Source organism: Solanum stenotomum, chromosome 9 (genome assembly GCF_019186545.1).
Source record: "Solanum stenotomum isolate F172 chromosome 9, ASM1918654v1, whole genome shotgun sequence".
NCBI lineage: Eukaryota > Viridiplantae > Streptophyta > Magnoliopsida > Solanales > Solanaceae > Solanum > Solanum stenotomum.
The window spans coordinates 53,136,453-53,155,763 of record NC_064290.1 but is presented as its reverse complement, the minus strand read 5'-3'; the positions used below and the strand labels follow the sequence as shown (position 1 = coordinate 53,155,763).

General features: G+C 28.9%; 2 protein-coding genes across 2 annotated transcripts in view; one reads left to right on the top strand and one right to left on the bottom strand.

Moving 5' to 3' along the window:
• Window positions 1–19,311, top strand: part of LOC125876066 (defensin-like protein) — a 235,779-nt gene that overhangs the window by 30,235 nt on the left and 186,233 nt on the right. The window lies entirely within an intron of this gene.
• Window positions 319–7,168, bottom strand: LOC125876060 (uncharacterized). The gene is made up of 9 exons (XM_049557170.1): window positions 6,927–7,168; window positions 5,540–5,664; window positions 5,367–5,404; window positions 3,963–4,073; window positions 3,777–3,856; window positions 3,059–3,095; window positions 2,228–2,269; window positions 1,203–1,342; window positions 319–511 (listed from the first exon to the last, which is right to left on the bottom strand). Exons 1-8 carry the CDS (start codon window positions 7,149–7,151, stop codon window positions 1,272–1,274), a joined length of 729 nt encoding a protein of 242 aa, XP_049413127.1. The 5' UTR covers window positions 7,152–7,168; the 3' UTR covers window positions 319–511; window positions 1,203–1,271.

Sequence of the window (19,311 nt, the reverse complement as noted above, 5' to 3'; positions counted from 1 at the left end):
ATTTTTAAAATTTATAATTTAAAATAAATTATTAATATTCATGTAACTGCAAATCATTTTATTAAGAATAAAATGGATATTTTTATTAAATTATTAGTAAATATAAAAATATGTTATTGTTTATTAAAACTGACTGACTTTCAACTTATAATAGAAAGGTTTCTTCTTCCTTCATTTCGTAAGCTTACTAGCTTACAGACTAAACCATCACCATCACCATTTGCTTGCTTGGTCACTTTTGTAATAAAGAGCTTACAAATTTTTTTGGATTATATATATTGTGGAAGGATATTTTCCTTTTAGATTTAGACAATTTTTAGATTTGAGTTGTGGGAATGAAAAAAAAAATCTGAAATCACCAAAGTTTAGCATTTTCCTAATTGCAGAACTTTTAAAAGCAAAAAGGCAAAACAAATATGCAAACGTTTCTTTTAAAGTTGAGAGAATCCATGGGGCTAAACGTTCCTGCTGCAACTTGTAAGAACCCTTCTATTTCAAGTGATCCTGTAACCTGGAAAAAGAGAAAAAAAAACTAGAGAGATAAGTTGGATGTTTTAATTTTCTGAAGGGAAAACGATCAAATTTGCCGGAGTACTATCCAAAATAGACCAACTTTACCCTCCGTTTAAGAGTTCTGATCTAATATTTACCCCATTGTTAGGGAAAAGTCTCGTTTTTTGCCCTTGGACCTTAACAAGGCAACAACTGAGGGTAATTATCAACCAAAACAAAAGTTGGAAGGGTAAAATTTGGATCTTTTTTTCTCAAAGAACTCGGGCACGTGGAGTTTACCCATTTTCTCGTTGGAGCTTCATTAATGGGAAGGAGAAGGGTCAAAAACACACCTAAAGTAACCCGATTTTTTGAGTTTCTTACCTAAACTATCACCAAATGTTTTATAGCATACCTCAACTATCGATTATTCACTGATAATTGAGGTGTGTTTCCACAAATATTTGGTAATAGTTCAAGTAGGAAACTAAACACACATGATAGTTCAAGTATGAAACTAAAAAGGGATACTTTAAGTGTGTGTTTTACCCTTAACTCGACAATTTTTAACCACAACGGCATGAATGGCCTAAAAAGTTTAACGGAGTACGAGATTGAACAATTTCGACTAGTAAGGTGCAAATTTTAGACCTTTTCCCTTTCCTAAATGAGAAAACAAGAACTAAAATACTGATGATGATAACACCAACCTTTAGAATTTGGGTCATCAGCAATACAACTGGTGCAAATTGTTATCCAGCTTTGACTACCACAACAATTCAATTGGATTTCTTTCTTCTTGATGCTACCTCTGAAGCCCAAGCTTTGCCCACCTCTGTTTGGAACTTACCTGGATGTGTTTTGTCAAAGATCTCATCAGCTCAAGGCATGGGTTATTATCAAAAATTGATCCATGCAAAAGAAGAAGATAATAACTTCCAAGTCTCAAAGCAAGGAAATTCTCCACTTCATTAAACTAGTAACATCATAACTAGAATGACTTCGGACTACCAATTTCTTGGATTTATAATTCTCTATTGCAACTACTCATGTTAAATGTGACACAAGTGAACGTGTTCATCAGGGGGACCAAGTACACACAAACACCTACCATATATACACACAATCTGATCGAAAACAAGAGAATATAATTAGTATCTTTCACGTACTTTGTCAATTTTAGAAATCGAATCTCCAAATCTATGCTACATAGTTCTACTCAATCTTTTGGTTATCAAAGAATCCTTTCCATGAGAACCTAGATCCACTGTGGAAAGTGGAAACAAATATATTATATGTGCAAAATCTACAAACTTAAATTCTTTAAGGAAAAAAATTCAAAACAAGTCGCAAGATTTCTCATGTTCAAAGGGGAAGGGGGAACTATCCACAAAAGTTCAATACTAACTTCCAACAACTTGATTGTTCCAATCAAAATGACAATATCGTGTTATTCACTAATCGTTTCAACGAATTAACATGTAAATGTCAAGAGTTTCAGACAATAGAATGTTATTCTGAATTCCAAGGTCAACGTTTAACCACTAACTTGGCAATCTAAGACGAGATGCGTTATAAACAGATTTGGAACGGCAAGGCAATAGCAGGTTATGATGGAGCTAGAAGGGTCAAGCTCCAGAGTACACAAAGGGCAACACAAAAAGTAGAATGAGTAGAATTTAAAACTTTTAAGACTTGAATTGTGATTGAATAATAAAAATGTTAAATGTGGCACCTGCAGTTGACTGAAAAAATTCTTCCAAATCCTTCCCTTGTTCTGCATGACAAAGATAAGTAGCATTAGCTTAAAAAATTAAAAAATGCAACTTCTCATGGCAAGAGGGAACCAGTCCATACATCAAGAGACGAACAACTTACAGCCAAAAATCAGTATTTATTACAATGAGAGATTCTTGTATTTTTATTTTTTGAATGTTTAGTAAGGGAAATCTTAAAAAGTATAAATTGCACCAAGTAAATATAAGTTTACATTATACAAATGCTAAGATATGTGTGTTTTGATTAATTCTCACTATAGGTCCTACAATGTAGTAGCACAATCACTAAATGCCAAAGGTATTACCATGGTGTGTATATTTCTCATGCTGAAAGATGCAGTATGACAACAGAGTTCAGAAAATAGGAAAAATACAGAAACTTGGAGAATTTTGGAGAAATGTGACTCTCAAGTCTCAACATTGGTCAATTTTACCCCCTAAACATGTATGACAATTGACACCTAATATGGGACCTTAGGGGGGGGAGGTATAATGGATCTTACATAGTATTGTTTAACTGGGCATAGAGTTTAAGATGTAAAGGAAGACTTTTGCCACATGCCAGTAGTGCACTAGAAGGTCATCAAAAACAAGAAGTGTGCTACAACTTGCGGCCTTAAATATGCCATGACATTCTTATGGCTATAAGATTTACAAAATATAGAAAAGTGTCTCTCTTTTGGAAGAAACTAAAAAAGAAGAAGTGTTATATAAAATGGAACAAAGGGAGTACTATTTATCCAGTGTACATCCGAAATCCGGGGGAAAAGAGAGAAACAGGAAGTTACCATTTTCATATTCCAATGCCTGAAGTATCATCTCCACCTGAAAGAAAACAACTTATCAGTCAAGATGAGAGCAGTGGATTAAGCTAAAGGAAGAGATAACTATCATAGATAGCATTATAGCACAGCAACTGAGCAACAGAATGGACATCCTTCAGTAACCCGCGGATAGCAATTCTGTTATCGCGAGGCTAGAACTTTTATTAAACAATCATGCATGAAGGCTAATTGAGTTTTTCCCGAATATCTTGTATGCATATTGGCTTACAAGATGTCAAACTTTACTGAGAGTATGGACGAATCCCTCACTTCATCCATCTGTGTAAAAGACACTAGCCGTAAAAAAGGAAGACACGATACAATGATGAGTAAACTTATATGTTTATCGCAAAATAAAATGAAACACATCCTCATAAATACCATATTTTTTTTTATTTTTGATAACCATGGTGTGCAGATCAGCTTTTGCGCACCTCGACTAATTCCACGGGATACCATCACCTCCCACTAGCACCAGGTACTAGGTAACTCTGTTCACCACGGTAGGACAAATAGGAAGAAAACACCTAGCATTTTTGTCTCTACTGGGATTTGAACACGAGACCTCATGCTTCTCAACCCACTTTACTGACCACTAGGCAAGTAGGCAACTCCCTTGAGTGTATCCTCATAAACAACATATAGATGGGACATATTCAAACTTTGGTAACAGAAACAATACCTTGTCGAAGTCCTTTACAACTTTGGCTTCTAAAGATGAATTTTCTTCATATTCCATCCACAAGTCACTGATCTCCTTGGCTGCAATTGCCCAACAGTAAATAATCAGCATGAGAATAGATCAAAGCTCAATCTTTCAAAATATATATTAGTTCATAAAAAACTCAACGGAAAAGAGAAGCAATACCTCGGGATCCTCCACCTAAAAGTTTACACATGTCTTCTAGTGCTGCTCGCTCTCGTCTACTCTTTTCATCCTTTGGAATCCCATCAGCAGGAGTGATATCTCCAACAATTGCTGTTTAGTAGGAACACAAGAAAATATTTGATGAAGAAAATTAAATAAGCTATCAAATTTTTCAAGTGAAAAGCCCACAGGATTAGAAGACCAAAGACGCAGATGATTTGTCCTACAAGACACTGGTTCTAGGGGAGATCTTTTGAGTGAAAGTATTTTTAAGTGAAAATGATCTATTATGCAAATAGACAGATAATTTCAAGTTCATGTTCTAATGGCTGCTTTATGTTCTTCTCATTGAAGTTAAATGTCATACAACCTCTACTAATTTTTTTCAACAAGTCCTCTAAAGCCATTGAACTTAATACTTTTCCATTTATCTAATTAAAAACCGATGATACTGGATCATTCATTTACATTGATGTAACTTTCTAGAATGGTTGTAACTAGCTAGGTAGAGGGCACTTCATGCAAATTCTTCAAATATAGTAAAACTAGCCAAAAGAAAAGGAATACAAATACCTAAATCAAATACTTAGACACACCTGTGAGTTCATAATTCATAGCAGTTTTCTGAGAAGTAATAAACAAGCTTCCTACAAGTCAAATGAGGCATTAAATTTCTAGGTGTTACTTCCATTTTCAGTTGATATTCTACCATCATTTATGCATTCGCAGTATACGAATTGCACACTGAAAACTGACTTATTTCTTTTTTTTGATGTTCTTTTTCCCCTGAATATCGCCTATTCATAAACAAACATTGAATTCTTATGAAAGCACTTGAAATTAAGGGGCATGCATCATTTGATTCAATAAAACATAAACAAATTTCCAAGTCCCTTGTGATAATGAAATCTGAATTCAGCAAACATATTATTTATAAATCCATCTTTTCCCATTACAGAGTTAACTAATTCTACTTTGGACTCTCTGACACGAATGATTTCAGATAAGTTTTAATTCATCTTTCCCAGGTACAGAAAATGATGTAATTCAGGTTTAATAAGGTTTGTATATCAATAGTCAATGCCATTATCCGAGGAAGTAATACCAAAGGGTAACCTTAAAAATGTTTTTCCGCATTATAAGAGGTGACAAACTTATGTGATTATAAGTAATCCATCATTTCTTATACCATACCTTTTACTCTTAATTAAATCTTGTTCCATAAAGCTTGTAATAACACAGAATTATTATTGAAACACGTACAATCAAATACGCAGAGAAGAATCCCAACAGAAAAAAGAATTTCTCATAGGGAGATGCTACACGATAATATAATCCTATTTCATGTCATTGCCATAAAAGCAAAGAAGATAGAAATGGAATACTCATATATGACAGACTCACCTTCTGCAATGTCATGCACGATTGCCATCTTAACACACCTAAATTTGGAAAAAGAAAAAGCAGTGCATCATCTCTTATTATAAGAATCCACATGTTTACTGGAAACACAGTACAGGAATGTACCAAGTGCCATAAAAGCTAAAGTACAAATGTCAACTAATAAAAACACTTACTTGTCACGATCAACTCCAGGAAGGTCAGCAGCAATAAGAGCCATTACTCCCATACGGTACATGTGATCAGCTATAGACTCGGGATTATTAACCCCTCTACGTACCCAACCTTCTCTCTTTGTTGTCTGATCACGTCATCGAAAACACAAATTTTAGTCAGAGTGCATAAAAGATGACAATGGAACAGAGAGATAACATGGGAAGATATAACAATATGAAAAGAATGTTGCAGAACTTGTAACTATGTTTTGATGCAATAGCTTACTGTTTATCCCTATTTATAAATTACCTTTTCACTTATCAAAAACACAGTATGAAAAGAATGGTTATGTGAGGTTGTAAGCATATAATTAGAAGTTGATATAGGCAATTAACACAACACAGTCATGTATTTAAAGATACACATATATTCTCTTAAACAATGCAAGTAGAGTGTGGTATAATGCACAGAGTACAAGTCTCTGGAAACGACACACACTACTATCCTCATATATCATGATTCCATATTCATACACAAAACACCCATGTAAGTAAAACCATAATTTGAAAAAGGAAAGCATAAAATAGACAACAATTGCATTAGCATTGTACAAACTGCTGCAATAGATACCAAACAAACTGAAATAGAGCAAATGCAAACACAACGCAAAATCCAATACAAGTAGAGCTTAATACAACACATAATGCACAAAGTACAACTCTCTCTGAAAACTACACACTAGGATACTCACCTATCACAATTTCATTACTCATACACCAAAACATTCATCATTACAAGCTGATGCATTAGATGCAACACAAACTGAAATAGAGAAAATGCAAATACAAGAAAAAGGTAAAATCCAATGCAAGTAGAAGGTAGTACAACATGCAATGCACATAGTACAACTCTCAGCAAACTACAACACACTACAATCCTCATCATCACTATCTCATTACTGATACAGAAAACATTCATCATTACAAGTTGCTGCATTAGACACTAATCAAACTGAAATAGATCAAATGCAAATATATAAAGCAAAATCAAATACAAGTAGTGAAGTGGTGCTTAGTACAACGCCTGATGCACAAAGTCCAACTTTCTCATCAAACTACAGCACACTAAAATCCTCATACATCACAATTTCATTACTCATACACAAAACATTCATCATTACAAGCTGCTGCATTAGATATAAGCAAACTGAAATAGAGCAAATGCAACTACAAAAAAGCAAAATCCAATGCAATTAGAACTTAGTACAACTCGCGATGCTCATAGTACAACTCACAGCAAACTACTACACACTACTATCCTCAACTCCTCATACACACAAAAACACTCATCATCATACAATCACATTCAAAACACAAAAAAAAAAACAGAGCGCGGCGTACGGCGTACCTTGAGGCGGTGACAAAGGGTTAAAAAATCGATGGCAGACGAAGGAGACGGAGATGCAGATGACGACGATGAAGATGAAGATGAAGCTTCGGTTGCCATACGAGAAACCCTAGGAGATGATGAAGACGAAGAAGTTGGAAAGTATGTGAATCTGAACTGAGCAGAAAAGGAAGAAGAAGAAGAAAGTAATGAAGGGATGAGTGATTTACAAAGCACTCTGCTCATTTTTGCTCTTTACCCCCTTTTGTTTCGCTCTTTTTTCGTTTAAATAAATTTAGTCAAGTCATTTTGCGTGACTTTCAAATTATTTTACGATAAAAAGACGTGGTATAGTAGATTGAGTAATGTATATCAATATATATTTTGAATAATTAAAATTAAATTTTAAATTTTGAATCCGCTTATGCCGATAGAATTAGAGGTGAAAGTGTAAAATGATCATCCTCATTCTTCTTGTTCGACTCATTTTGTTGAAATTATTACATATTAAATAATAAAAACTTCTTTCTTTAAAAATTCGAGGAATATTTGAAATAAGTTCAGTAAACTCAACTTAAACAAATACGAAATAAAAGAAAATCAAAAAAATATAAATAGATGATGTTTTTATTTTGAATCAGTTATCATAATTCTAAATCTTGAATTTGCATCTGCTTAAAGCTCATCATGGTATAATTGGAGGTGAAAGGGCAAAATGATCCTCCTTCTTTGTTGTTGTTGATTTATTAAACGTTAAACAACAAAAAATTATTTTCTTAAAAGTCTGAGGCATATTTTAAATGAGTTCAACAAACTCAACTTATACATATTCAAAAAGAAAGAGAAACAAAATACAAACATATAAAAATTATTCTGAAACGACCATTATCATTATTCTAAATCTTGAATCTGCCCTATACTTATGGTAGTATCGGAGGTGAAAAGGTAAAATGATTCTCCTCCTCCTCCTTATTCTTCTTCTTGTCAAGAGCAACACACCTCTTAAAAACTTTGCTAACATTAGACTTAACAACCTTAGAATCAATCTTATCTTTAACCTCAGGCAAACCAATATAAACTTTTATCAAAGTTTTGTAACACTTTAGTCCCATTCCAACAAGATCATGACAACATTTCTTGTCAATATCTTCCTTGTCATGAAGTGTGGCATTTAGAACTTTTATACCACAATTATTAGGCAAATACTTGGTACAATTCTCTAAATATTCTAACAACTTTTTTGGTAAACTATTTATGTATTTTTCATGTGCATTTTCTTCTTTTTGTGAAGGTGGAATTGTTGGTGGAGGGTGATTTTTGTGATGATGGGATTTGCAAAGTGAAGGAATTGCACTAGAAATTATCAAAATTGTTATAAAGGATGAGAGGATATTGAGTCTTGCCATTTTTATTTTTTTTGCGTGTGTTGTGATGTTGATTTGATTTGTATTTTATTACCCACAAAAAAAGTTGATATTTATATAGAGTGAATTGAGATTATTTATTTTTATGTTATAACAATGTTATATTTATGACTTTGAATAACATTTGGTTATTAATTAATGAACTTTTAAGTTACAATTAAATTATGGATAGAATATTAATGCTACACTATTGAATATAGAGCGTTAGTTTTTCTTTTTACAAACTTTTATTTTCTAAAAGTAGCTATAGTAACTGTGGTATGGCACCACTCTTATTTATCCTATGTCAAAAAAACAAATAAATAGAGATTATTTGTTAAATGTTTATTGAGTCGCGATAGGGTCGGTCTAATTGAAGGAGAAATTTAGGGAAAAGAATAGGTGTCACGATTAGGAAGTATTGAAAGGAAATCGAATTATCGGACCAAACCAAAATATCTAATCATATTGATTTAAAACCATGTATAATTAATTTGGTTTGATATTGAATAAGAAAAATATTGAACTAAAGTGATATATAAATACATTTATTTAATCACAAGATTAAGCGAGCGATATATAAATATATTTATTTTATTACAAGATTAATCGAATTTTCTAGGCTCATACACCTTTTAAATAAATTAAGGATGACTTTTGGCGTCTAAATTAAATATGTATTTATTCTTTTAAGTTATTATAATTTGATTAGACTCGAAAGTACGTACTAGTATAAACGTATGGTAGATTAATGAAAATGTATAATTATCATGTATCACCTAGAAATTGTCTCACATAATAACATATCAATATATTATAAATAAAATTTCATTGTTGAATTCATGTTTAACATACATTCATTTTTTAAAATAGTTTTCTATAATTGATTGAATTGGATTAAATTATGCCCAAAAAATCAATAAAATCGAATCAGAAAAATCGAAAATAATTATGGTTTGATTAACTTTTATAAATGGTTTAACACTTCACAATTCATTATATTTTGAAGACTTACCATCAAAGAAATCAAAAAGAAAATGTATATATATCATTTGATTGAAGATTAAATATTCTTAATCGAAAATTACAGAAGTTAAATTCATAATTTATCGTATTGAGATATTAAAATGGTATTATTTTTTTCAAGAAATAACTAAACCAATTTTTCAGTAAGGATTTTTTTGAAGATAGTGTCTACACAACTATCAAAAACTTTAATGCTATTTGCCAAAATTGATTTAGATTTCTTCTCATATTGTGGCAAACGAATGAGAAGTTTAACCAAAGTGGCATGACATTCTAGACCACTTTGAACGAGCTCATTACAACAATTGGATGTGATATTTTTATACTTAAATAGGGTCGTAACGATCTCTGGACCACAAGGTTGTGAAATGTTGTTAGTACAATTATCTACAAAATCTTTAGTTTTCTGCGATAATCCCTTAAGAAACAACCCATCAGGAGTAGCGATACTTGTGTGGTAGAGATGACGGTGGGGCTTGAGCGGTTGGACAACGGGGTTGTCATGGCAACAGGCCCGGCCCGACGTAAGGGCCCCACTAATAATAACCAACATTGCCGCCATGGTGGAGAAGCCACAAAACCTTGCCATATTTTTTTAACTATGCTATTTAGGTGATCAAGAGTAATGTTCACAATAATGGGTTGTTATTTTCTTATTTATTTTTAAAGTTTATTTATTGATCAGTTACATTTTGCATTAATTCATCAGATATAAATACATTGTACGTAGAGGGAGAAAGATGTTGTGATTGTTTCTTTAATTATACGCATCAACTTCACTAAGACGTAAAAGTTCATGCATGTTTCAATATTCACTATTGTGTACAACGTGACTAGCTACATAATGAACGTTTGTGAATATCTATAGAATTTTTTTTCAAAATATAAATTAAAAACGTATAACAAATACACTTTATCATGTATTCTGGGCCCAATAGGAACAAATTATAGTTTGATATCTATTAGATTCATATCTCACTAAAACAATTTTATTGATGTTTTCCATTCCAAAAACATGGGCTAAATCTTTGGGCCCAATCACAACATAACAAGCTTGAATAACATCTTACTTTATTGGATAACTACCTTATTAGATATACATCACTACTATATATACTAATATTATCTTTACTTTCAAACAATTACATATATTACCACTTTTAATATTTTATACCATATATTAATATATTATTTGAAGATACAATTAGATTATTAGATACCTACATAACTTAAAACTAGGATTGATTAATTATCTGCTTAATTAACTCTTTCACTCCAAATCAACCACTATCTCTTAATTCTCCCCTTCCATATTTATCACTCAATTATGTCTCCTCCTTTATGATTCAAGAATTTCATCGTACAATTTCATTCCAACAATAGCTAATCTACTCTCTTCTTCTCAAGATATCATCACCATGGCCGACAAATTCTCCTGAACTCAAATATTATTTTGTATTGTTCATTTATAACTAGATCAAATCAAAGTACTGCTACAGAGAAAACTTTAATTCGGAGTGTCTTGATTGTTTGTCTCCGGAAGAAATGGATCTTAGTTTTGATTATGTTATACCACAACGCAAAAGGATCAAAGAGAGTATTGTAGAGAGTCTTTGTTTGTTGGTGTTCTTCTAAGGCTTTCTTTGGTTACCGTGACATGGATTTGGTAGTATCAATATTACTTTGATACAGCCCTTGAAACATGTGTATCCAATAAGTAGTAATCTTGATTAAGATCTGAGTTGTATTTTTAGTAATGGGGTGTCTGGCCATGTATATGTATCCACCATTAAATTTCGGATACATGATTTTTAACAACACGATGATATTGATACGACAGATACTCTACAGTTGTAATTTGTTCCTAAATTGATGTGTTTCAGCTACATTTCATATTTAGATACACATAATTAAATGTATATGCTTATTATGTATTCGAGATACATGTTTTTGGATATAACGTATGAAATTTAAATACACATAATTAGATGTATATGCTTACTATGTATTCGAGATACATGTTTTTGGATATAACATATGCAATTGATACTTGATACATCAAATTAATACTAGATACATATAAAAGATACATGAAATTAATATATATATATATATATATATATATTATATATATATATACACATAAAAATCAATACTAGATACCTACAACAAATACATGAAATTAATGCTAGATACTTCTGTGATACATATGAATGTACTTGCAGGACACTCATGTATCTAAGTGTTTAGTTTGTTGGATACATTATATATTGATAATAGATACATCAAATTAATGAATTTATTATTTTAAGAGTAATAATTTGAAATTAATCAAATTGCATTACCAAGATATACATGTTTTTATCTTATATTAATAATATTAATGAATTTACTATTTTAAAGAATAATAAAATAAAATTAATTATCTATGTATTTTGAAAATCCTCAATTACTCCTCTAATTGAGGAAATTAGTTCCAAACAATTAATTTAAATAAATAAATTTTGTATCTCAATTTTAAAATTCGGCAGATACATGTATCTCATGGATTCAGACTCACGTATCCTAAGCATAAAATATGGTACATGAAGTAATATTTGAAACTATTGGGAATCTTAATAATTAAGACCTAAACTAGTGGGATTTATGTGGTTTGTCCTACTTTATTTTAGTAGAAAGTGTTGAGAAAGAATGCGATTTACGAATGACATTTTTTTCCTTATTTATTTTCGAATTTATTGTATTACTCTCCGTTCTATTTAATTTGACTACTATTCTAAGATTTCTTTTTTACTTATCATTGTATTAAGAAAAGATAATTATTTTTTCTATTTTATACTCAACATTAATTGCTTATTTTTCAAGACTTAAACTATTCATCAATTAGTATGACGTATCTGGAGGGGTTCACGTGAACATGTGTTCTCCTCCCAAGATCATGTATATACTGGTGTTATATTTTTTTAAAATATTCAAATAAAGATGTGTGATCCCATACTTGAAATATCATATACATGCTATAAATTATAATGATTAGCTACATCTCTAGGTAGAAGATTTGAAATTTAAATTTTATATCCTTCTTATTTTTTGTCTTTCTAAAATCATGTAACATTCTAAGTGGTTATTGATAGTACTTATGGCGTTTTATTATATTTTTTTATACTATAATCTTTCAATAAAAATAAATCCGTCACATTGAAACTTTATAATATTTTTAGCACTGTAATAATTTTTTTTTATATAATTAAATCAATGTGTATATTAAAACTCAACTATTAGTATTGGATTATATATCATACAATCAATGGGTTTGACTATTTCGTGATAGGAATTTAAAGATCAAACTTGTATAATTTATATCTTAGATCAACTTTTTCTAATCCTCTCAAAATCCTTAATACGCCTCTGAGAATCTTAGTATTTCAATTGATTAGCTATAATTTCACCTTATCGGTGAATATTCGATTCTCGAGATGGTAAACCATCTCATTTATTTTTCTTTTCTAGACCCAAAATTTTATTTTTTTATCTTTTTAAAAACTGTCATGTCGTTGAAAACTTGAAAAAACCTTTCTCAGACACCAAAATAGAAAGAGCTGAGAATGAAAGGCATAAAACGCATTCACCGAATGCGATTTATGAGTAAAATTTCGTGTATTCTTATTAATTGTTTAAATTACTATAATATTCCTTCGTTTAATTTTATTTGTCCACTATTTTTTAAAATATATTTATTTATTTCATTTATTACTTTTATAATATCAAGAAAAGATAAATATTTTATCTTTTTTAAAAAATGTCATATTGTTGAAACTTGAAAAATCCTTCTCAGATATCAAAATAGAAAGAGCTGAGATTGAAAGGCATAAAACACATTCAGTGAATGCGATTTATGAGTAAAATTCTGTGTCTTCTTATTTATTATTGAAATTACTATATTACCCCTTCTGTTTAATTTTATTTGTCCACTATTTTTAAAATATATTTATTTATTTCATTTATTACTTTTATAATATCAAGAAAAGATAAATATTTTATCTTTTAAAAAAAACGCCATGTCGTTGAAACTTGAAATTCTTCTCAGACACCAAAATAGAAAGAGCAAAGAATGAAAGACATAAAACACATTCAATGAATGCGATTTATGAGTATAATTCTGTGTCTATTGTTGAAATTACTATATTACCCCTTATGTTTAATTTTATTTGTCGACTAATTTTATAATATATTTATTTATTTCATTTATCTTTTATAATAAAAGATAAATATTTTATTTAAAAAAAAATCGTCATGTCGTTGAAGACTTGAAAAAAAACCTTTCTTAGATATCTAAATAGAAAGAGTTGAGAATGAAAGGCATAAAACGCATTCATCGGATGCGATTTATGAGTAAAATTTTGTGTATTCTTATTTATTGTTGAAATTACTATATTACCCTTTTGCTTAATTTTATTTGTCCGCTATTTTTAAAATATATTTCATTTATTACTTTTATAATAACAATAAAAGATAAATATTTTATCTTTTTAAAAAAACGTTATATCATTGAAAACTTGAAAACCCTTTTCATATACCTAAACAGAAAGAGCTGAGAATGAAAGACATAAACGAATTCAGTGACTGCGATTTATGAGTAAAATTTTGTGTCTTCTTATTAATTGTTGAAATTACTATATTACCCCTTCCGTTTAATTTTATCCACTATTTCTAAACTATATTTATTTAATTCATTTATTACTTTTATAATATCAAGAAAAGGTAAATGTTTTATCTTTTTTTAAAAAACCATGTCGTTGAAACTTGAAAAACCCCTTCTTAGATACCCAAATAGAAAGAGATGAGAATGAAAGGCGTAAAACGAATTCAGTGAATGCGATTTATGAGTAAAATTTTATGTCTTCTTATTTTTTGTTGAAATTACTATATTACCTCTTCCATTTAATTTTATTTATCCACTATTTTTTAAATATGTTTATTTATTTCATTTATTACTTTTATAATATCAAGAAAAGATGATTATTTTATTTTTTTAAAAATTGTGATGTCGTTGACAACTTGAAAAAACCCTTCTCAAATACCTAAATAGAAAAAGGTTAGAATGAAAGGCATAAAACGCATTCACTGAATGCAATTTATGAGTAATATTTTGTGTCTTCTTATTTATTGTTGAAATTACTATATTACCCCTTACGTTTAATTTTATTTGTCCACTATTTTAAAAATATATTTATTTCTTTATTAGTTCTATAATCTCAATAAAAGATAAATATTTTATCTTTTAAAAAAATGTCATGTCATTGAAAACTTGAAAAACCATTCTCATATACCTAAATAAAAAGAGCTGAGAATGATAGGCATAAAATGCATTCACTGAATGCGATTTATGAGTAAAAATTTATGTCTTCTTATTAATTGTTGAAATTACTATATTACCCCTTTCGTTTAATTTTATTTGTCTTCTATTTTTAAAATTTATTTATTTATTTCATTTATTACTTTTATAATATCAAGAAAATATAAATATTTTGTCTTTTAAAAAAAACGTCATGTCGTTGAAACTTGAAAATCTTTCTCAGATAGCAAAATAGAAAGAGCTAAGAACGAAAGGCATAAAATGCATCAGTGAATGCGATTGAGGAGTAAAATTCTATGTCTTTTTATTAATTGTTGAAATTACTATTTTACCCCTTCCTTTTAGTTTTATTTGTCCACTATTTTTGTAATATATTTATTTATTACTTTTATTAGTTTTATAATATCAAGAAAAGATAATTGTTTTATTTTTTAAAAAAATGTCATGTCGTTGAAGACTTGAAAAAACCTACCTAAGTAGAAAGAGCTGAGAATGAAAGGCATAAAATGCATTCATTGAGTGCGATTTTGAGTAACATTTTGTGTATTCTTGTTTATTATTGAAATTACTATATTACCGTTCTGTTTAATTTTATTTGTCCATTATTTTTAAAATATATTTATTTATTTCATTTATTACTTTTATAATATCAATAAAAGATAAATATTTTATCTTTAAAAAAAAGTTATGTCATTGAAAACTTGAAAAACCCTTCCCAGATACCCAAATAGAAAGAGTTGAGAATGAAAGGAATAAAACGCATTTAGTGAATGCGATTTATGAGTAAAATTCTTTGTCTTTTTATTAATTGTTGAAATTACTATATTACTCCTTTCGTTTAATCTTATTTGTCCACTATTTTTATAATATATTTATTTATTTCATTTATTACTTTTATAATTTCAAGAAAAAATAATTATTATTTTCTTAAAAAAATCATTATGTCGTTGAAAACATGATAAACAACTCTTCTCAAATACCTAAATAGAAAGCTGAGAATGAAAGACATAAAACACATTCAACGAGTGTGATTTATGAGTAAAATTTTGTGTCTTCTTATTTATTATTGAAATTACTATATTACTCCTTCCGTTTAATTTTATTCTTCACTATTTTTAAAATAAATTTATTTAATTTATTACTTTTATAATCAATAAAAGATAAATATTTTATCTTTAAAAAAATGTCATGTCGTTGAAAACTTGAAAAATCCTTCTCAGATACCTAAATAGAAAGAGCTGAGAATGAAAGACATAAAACGCATTCAGTGAATGTGATTAATGAGTAAAATTTTGTGTCTTTCTTATTTATTGTTGAAATGAATATATTACCCCTTCCGTTTAATTTTATTTGTCCACTACTTTTAAAATATATTTATTTATTTCATTTATTATTCTTATAATATCAAGAAAAGATAAATATTTAATCTTTTTAAAAAAACGCCATGTCGTTGAAACTTGAAAAACTCTTCTCAGATACCAAAATAGAAAGAGCAGAGAATGAAAAGCATAAAACGGATTCAGTGAATGCGATTTATGAGTAAAATTTCGTGTCTTCTTATTTTTTGTTGAAATTACTATATTAGCCCTTCCGTTTAATTTTATTTGTCCACTACTTTTAAAATATATTTATTTATTTCATTTATTACTTTTATAATATCAAGAAAAGATAATTATTTATTTTTTTAAAAATCGTCATGTCGTTGAAAACTTGAAAAAATCCTTCTCAAATACCTAAATAGAAAGAGCTTAGAATGAAAGACATAAAACGCATTCACCGAATGTGATTTATGAGTAATATTTTGTGTTTTCTTATTTATTGTTGAAATTACTATATTACCCCTTACGTTTAATTTTATTTGTCCACTATTTTTAAAATATATTTATTTCATTTATTACTTTTAGGGATAAGTGTCTGAAAAATACCCCAACTTTGATCGGTTTTGCTGTTGCGATACTAAACTTTCATGAGGACCTATTACCTCCCTAGATTGTGTAATACCGTATTTTTACCCCTGAACTATTTAATAGTGTATTTTAAAGGTATATATGTGCCCACGTGGACACATTACTATTTATAATTTTGCATTGTTTTTTATGTCCACATGGGCAAATATATATGTTTAAAATACGGTATTAAATAGTCCAGAGAGGTAATAGGTCCTCATGAAAGTTTAGTATCGCAACAGCAAATTCAACCAAAGTTGGATATTTTTCAGACCCTTATCCCTTACTTTTATAATATCAATAAAAGATAAATATTATATCTTTTAAAAAAACGTCATGTCGTTGAAAACTTGAAAAACCCTTCCCATATACCTAAAATATATATATATATATATATATATATATATATATATTACTTTAATCATATCAAGAAAAAAACATTATTATTTTTCTATTTTATTCTCTACATTAATTACTTATTCCTAAATTGTTTATCAAGACGCAATATTATTCGTCAATTAATAAAAACATTATATGAATATTCTCATATTAATTTTATTTCTTGCAAAACGTGTAAAATTTAAAATGAACAAGTAAAAATTAACGGAGGGGTAATCACTTACATTTGAATTAAGGGAAAAGGCTCAAATATGCCATCGAACTTTCAGAAAAGGCTCATTTATGCCATCCGTTAAAAGTTTGGCTTATCTATGCCATTACCGTTTAAGAAAAGGCTCATTCATGCCATTATTTTTTAACGGTGATTTTGCAAAACCATTTTTTACACGTGGCCAATTATAATTCGGCCACGTCATTATTTTTTTCAGAATTTTGATTTTTTATTATAAAAATAATAATGACGTGGCCGAATTATAATTGGCCACGTGTAAAAAATGATTTTGCAAAAAATGTTTGTTCAGAATTTTGAATTTTTATTATAAAAATAATAATGACGTGGCCGAATTATAATTGGCCACGTGTAAAAAATGGTTTTGCAAAATCACACCGTTAAAAAATAATGGCATGAATGAGCCTTTTCTTAAACGGTAATGGCATAGATGAGCCAAACTTTTAACGGACGACATAAATGAGCCTTTTCTGATAGTTCGATGGCATATTTGAGCCTTTTTCCCTTGAATTAATTACTCAAATGTAAATGATTGTACGTTGAAGAAAAATGAAGTTGTGATATTTCTTTTACAGTGTTTGTGGACCGAGTGTATATATATAACATTGAAATGTTTAAATGGTTTATTTCACATAAATTCATGTAATACTAAAATTTATCGGTAATATTTAGGCACTCATATTATGGCATATTTTAAATGAACTCCTGTACGTATAATAAATTATAAGTAATTCATATTAGACACTTTGACTTTATAATTTGAAAAAACTTTTATGCATATTTATAAGCTAGCCATGCTTAAAATATGATATTTTTTAAAATTAATTGTATGCATTAACTTTACTAAGCTTTAAGAATTTATTTATGTTCACTAAGATGTCGTTTCGATGAATGAAACGTAAAAAATAAAAGTGAACAAATGAAATATTTTGAAATTGAAGGAGTATTAAAAAAGTCATCATCAATTGGTGTGCCTTGCACGATGTCCTATCGATAATTTTTATTAAGTAATTGACAAAAGAAAATATTAAATATGTTTAGTTGATGGCATGTCATTTTTGTGAAAACATCGTCATGAAAATGTTTTTTTTTTTTTTAAAAAAAAAGAATGTTTTCCTGCTTTTTATTTGGTTGAACAACAAAAAATATTATAAATGTGTAGTCTATAAAATAATTAAATGGTTTTAAAATGTAAGTAGTTGGCACGTTTCAATTTATTTACTTTTTAATTTTCGCATTCAGTTCGTATTAAGATTCAATTAAATTTAAATTCGTACATTACAAAATACATTTCTAGAAACATCGCTTCTAATATGACATATTTTGTTCCATTCTCATTACTCAATTTCAAAATGTTAGTTACAAACTAAATAATCATCACCAACTTCACTCAACATAATATCGTTTTAAAAATTGTACTATATATATAGTCACAAAATACATTGAGGTTATGATCAAGATAAGCTACTTTTTGAAAAATATGAATTCACGTGGGATAAATTTTATAGCTAAATATTAAAATTGTTATCTTTAATTCTATTTAGCGATGTATTATCATAAAATCTTATTAGGTTACGAGTTATTTAGCGATAGATTGACGACGAAGTTTATAGGTATTTTCAATTATATTAGGTTACGAGTAATTTAGCAACAGATTGGCGATGAATTGGTAGGTAATTTCAATTATATATATTGACTAAGGAGATAATAAAGAGTAATAATTCCAACCAATTTATACAACTTGCAAGAATTGATTTGTAAGTGCAAATTTAAATTCTCGTGACAAATTTCAATTACCTTCATCAACTTGATTGAATTCTATCAAATTTCTCTTTTTGTATGTATATATTAGTCCTTTATCAAAGTTGTTTAATTTTCTCTTCCAAACATAGTTTAACAGTAAAGAAACTACATAATTTAATATGATTTGACTCTTACTTAGTCAATAATCATGACTAATTAGATCTTAATTAGTTGACAATTGGCAAATTAGTCGGATAAGTAGGTTTAATTAGGGTTGAGAATGGATATACAAAAAACAAAACAA

Bases quoted from the DNA above. Each gene is read 5' to 3' on its own strand.
- LOC125876060 (XM_049557170.1), bottom strand. From the start codon at position 7,151: ATGAGCAGAGTGCTTTGTAAATCACTCATCCCTTCATTACTTTCTTCT. The intron at 4,074-5,366 runs GTGAGTCTGTCA...CCTACTAAACAG, and splicing joins CGTGCATGACATTGCAGAAG to CAATTGTTGGAGATATCACT. The intron at 1,343-2,227 runs GTGCCACATTTA...AAACACATCCAG, and splicing joins ATTTTTTCAGTCAACTGCAG to GTAAGTTCCAAACAGAGGTG.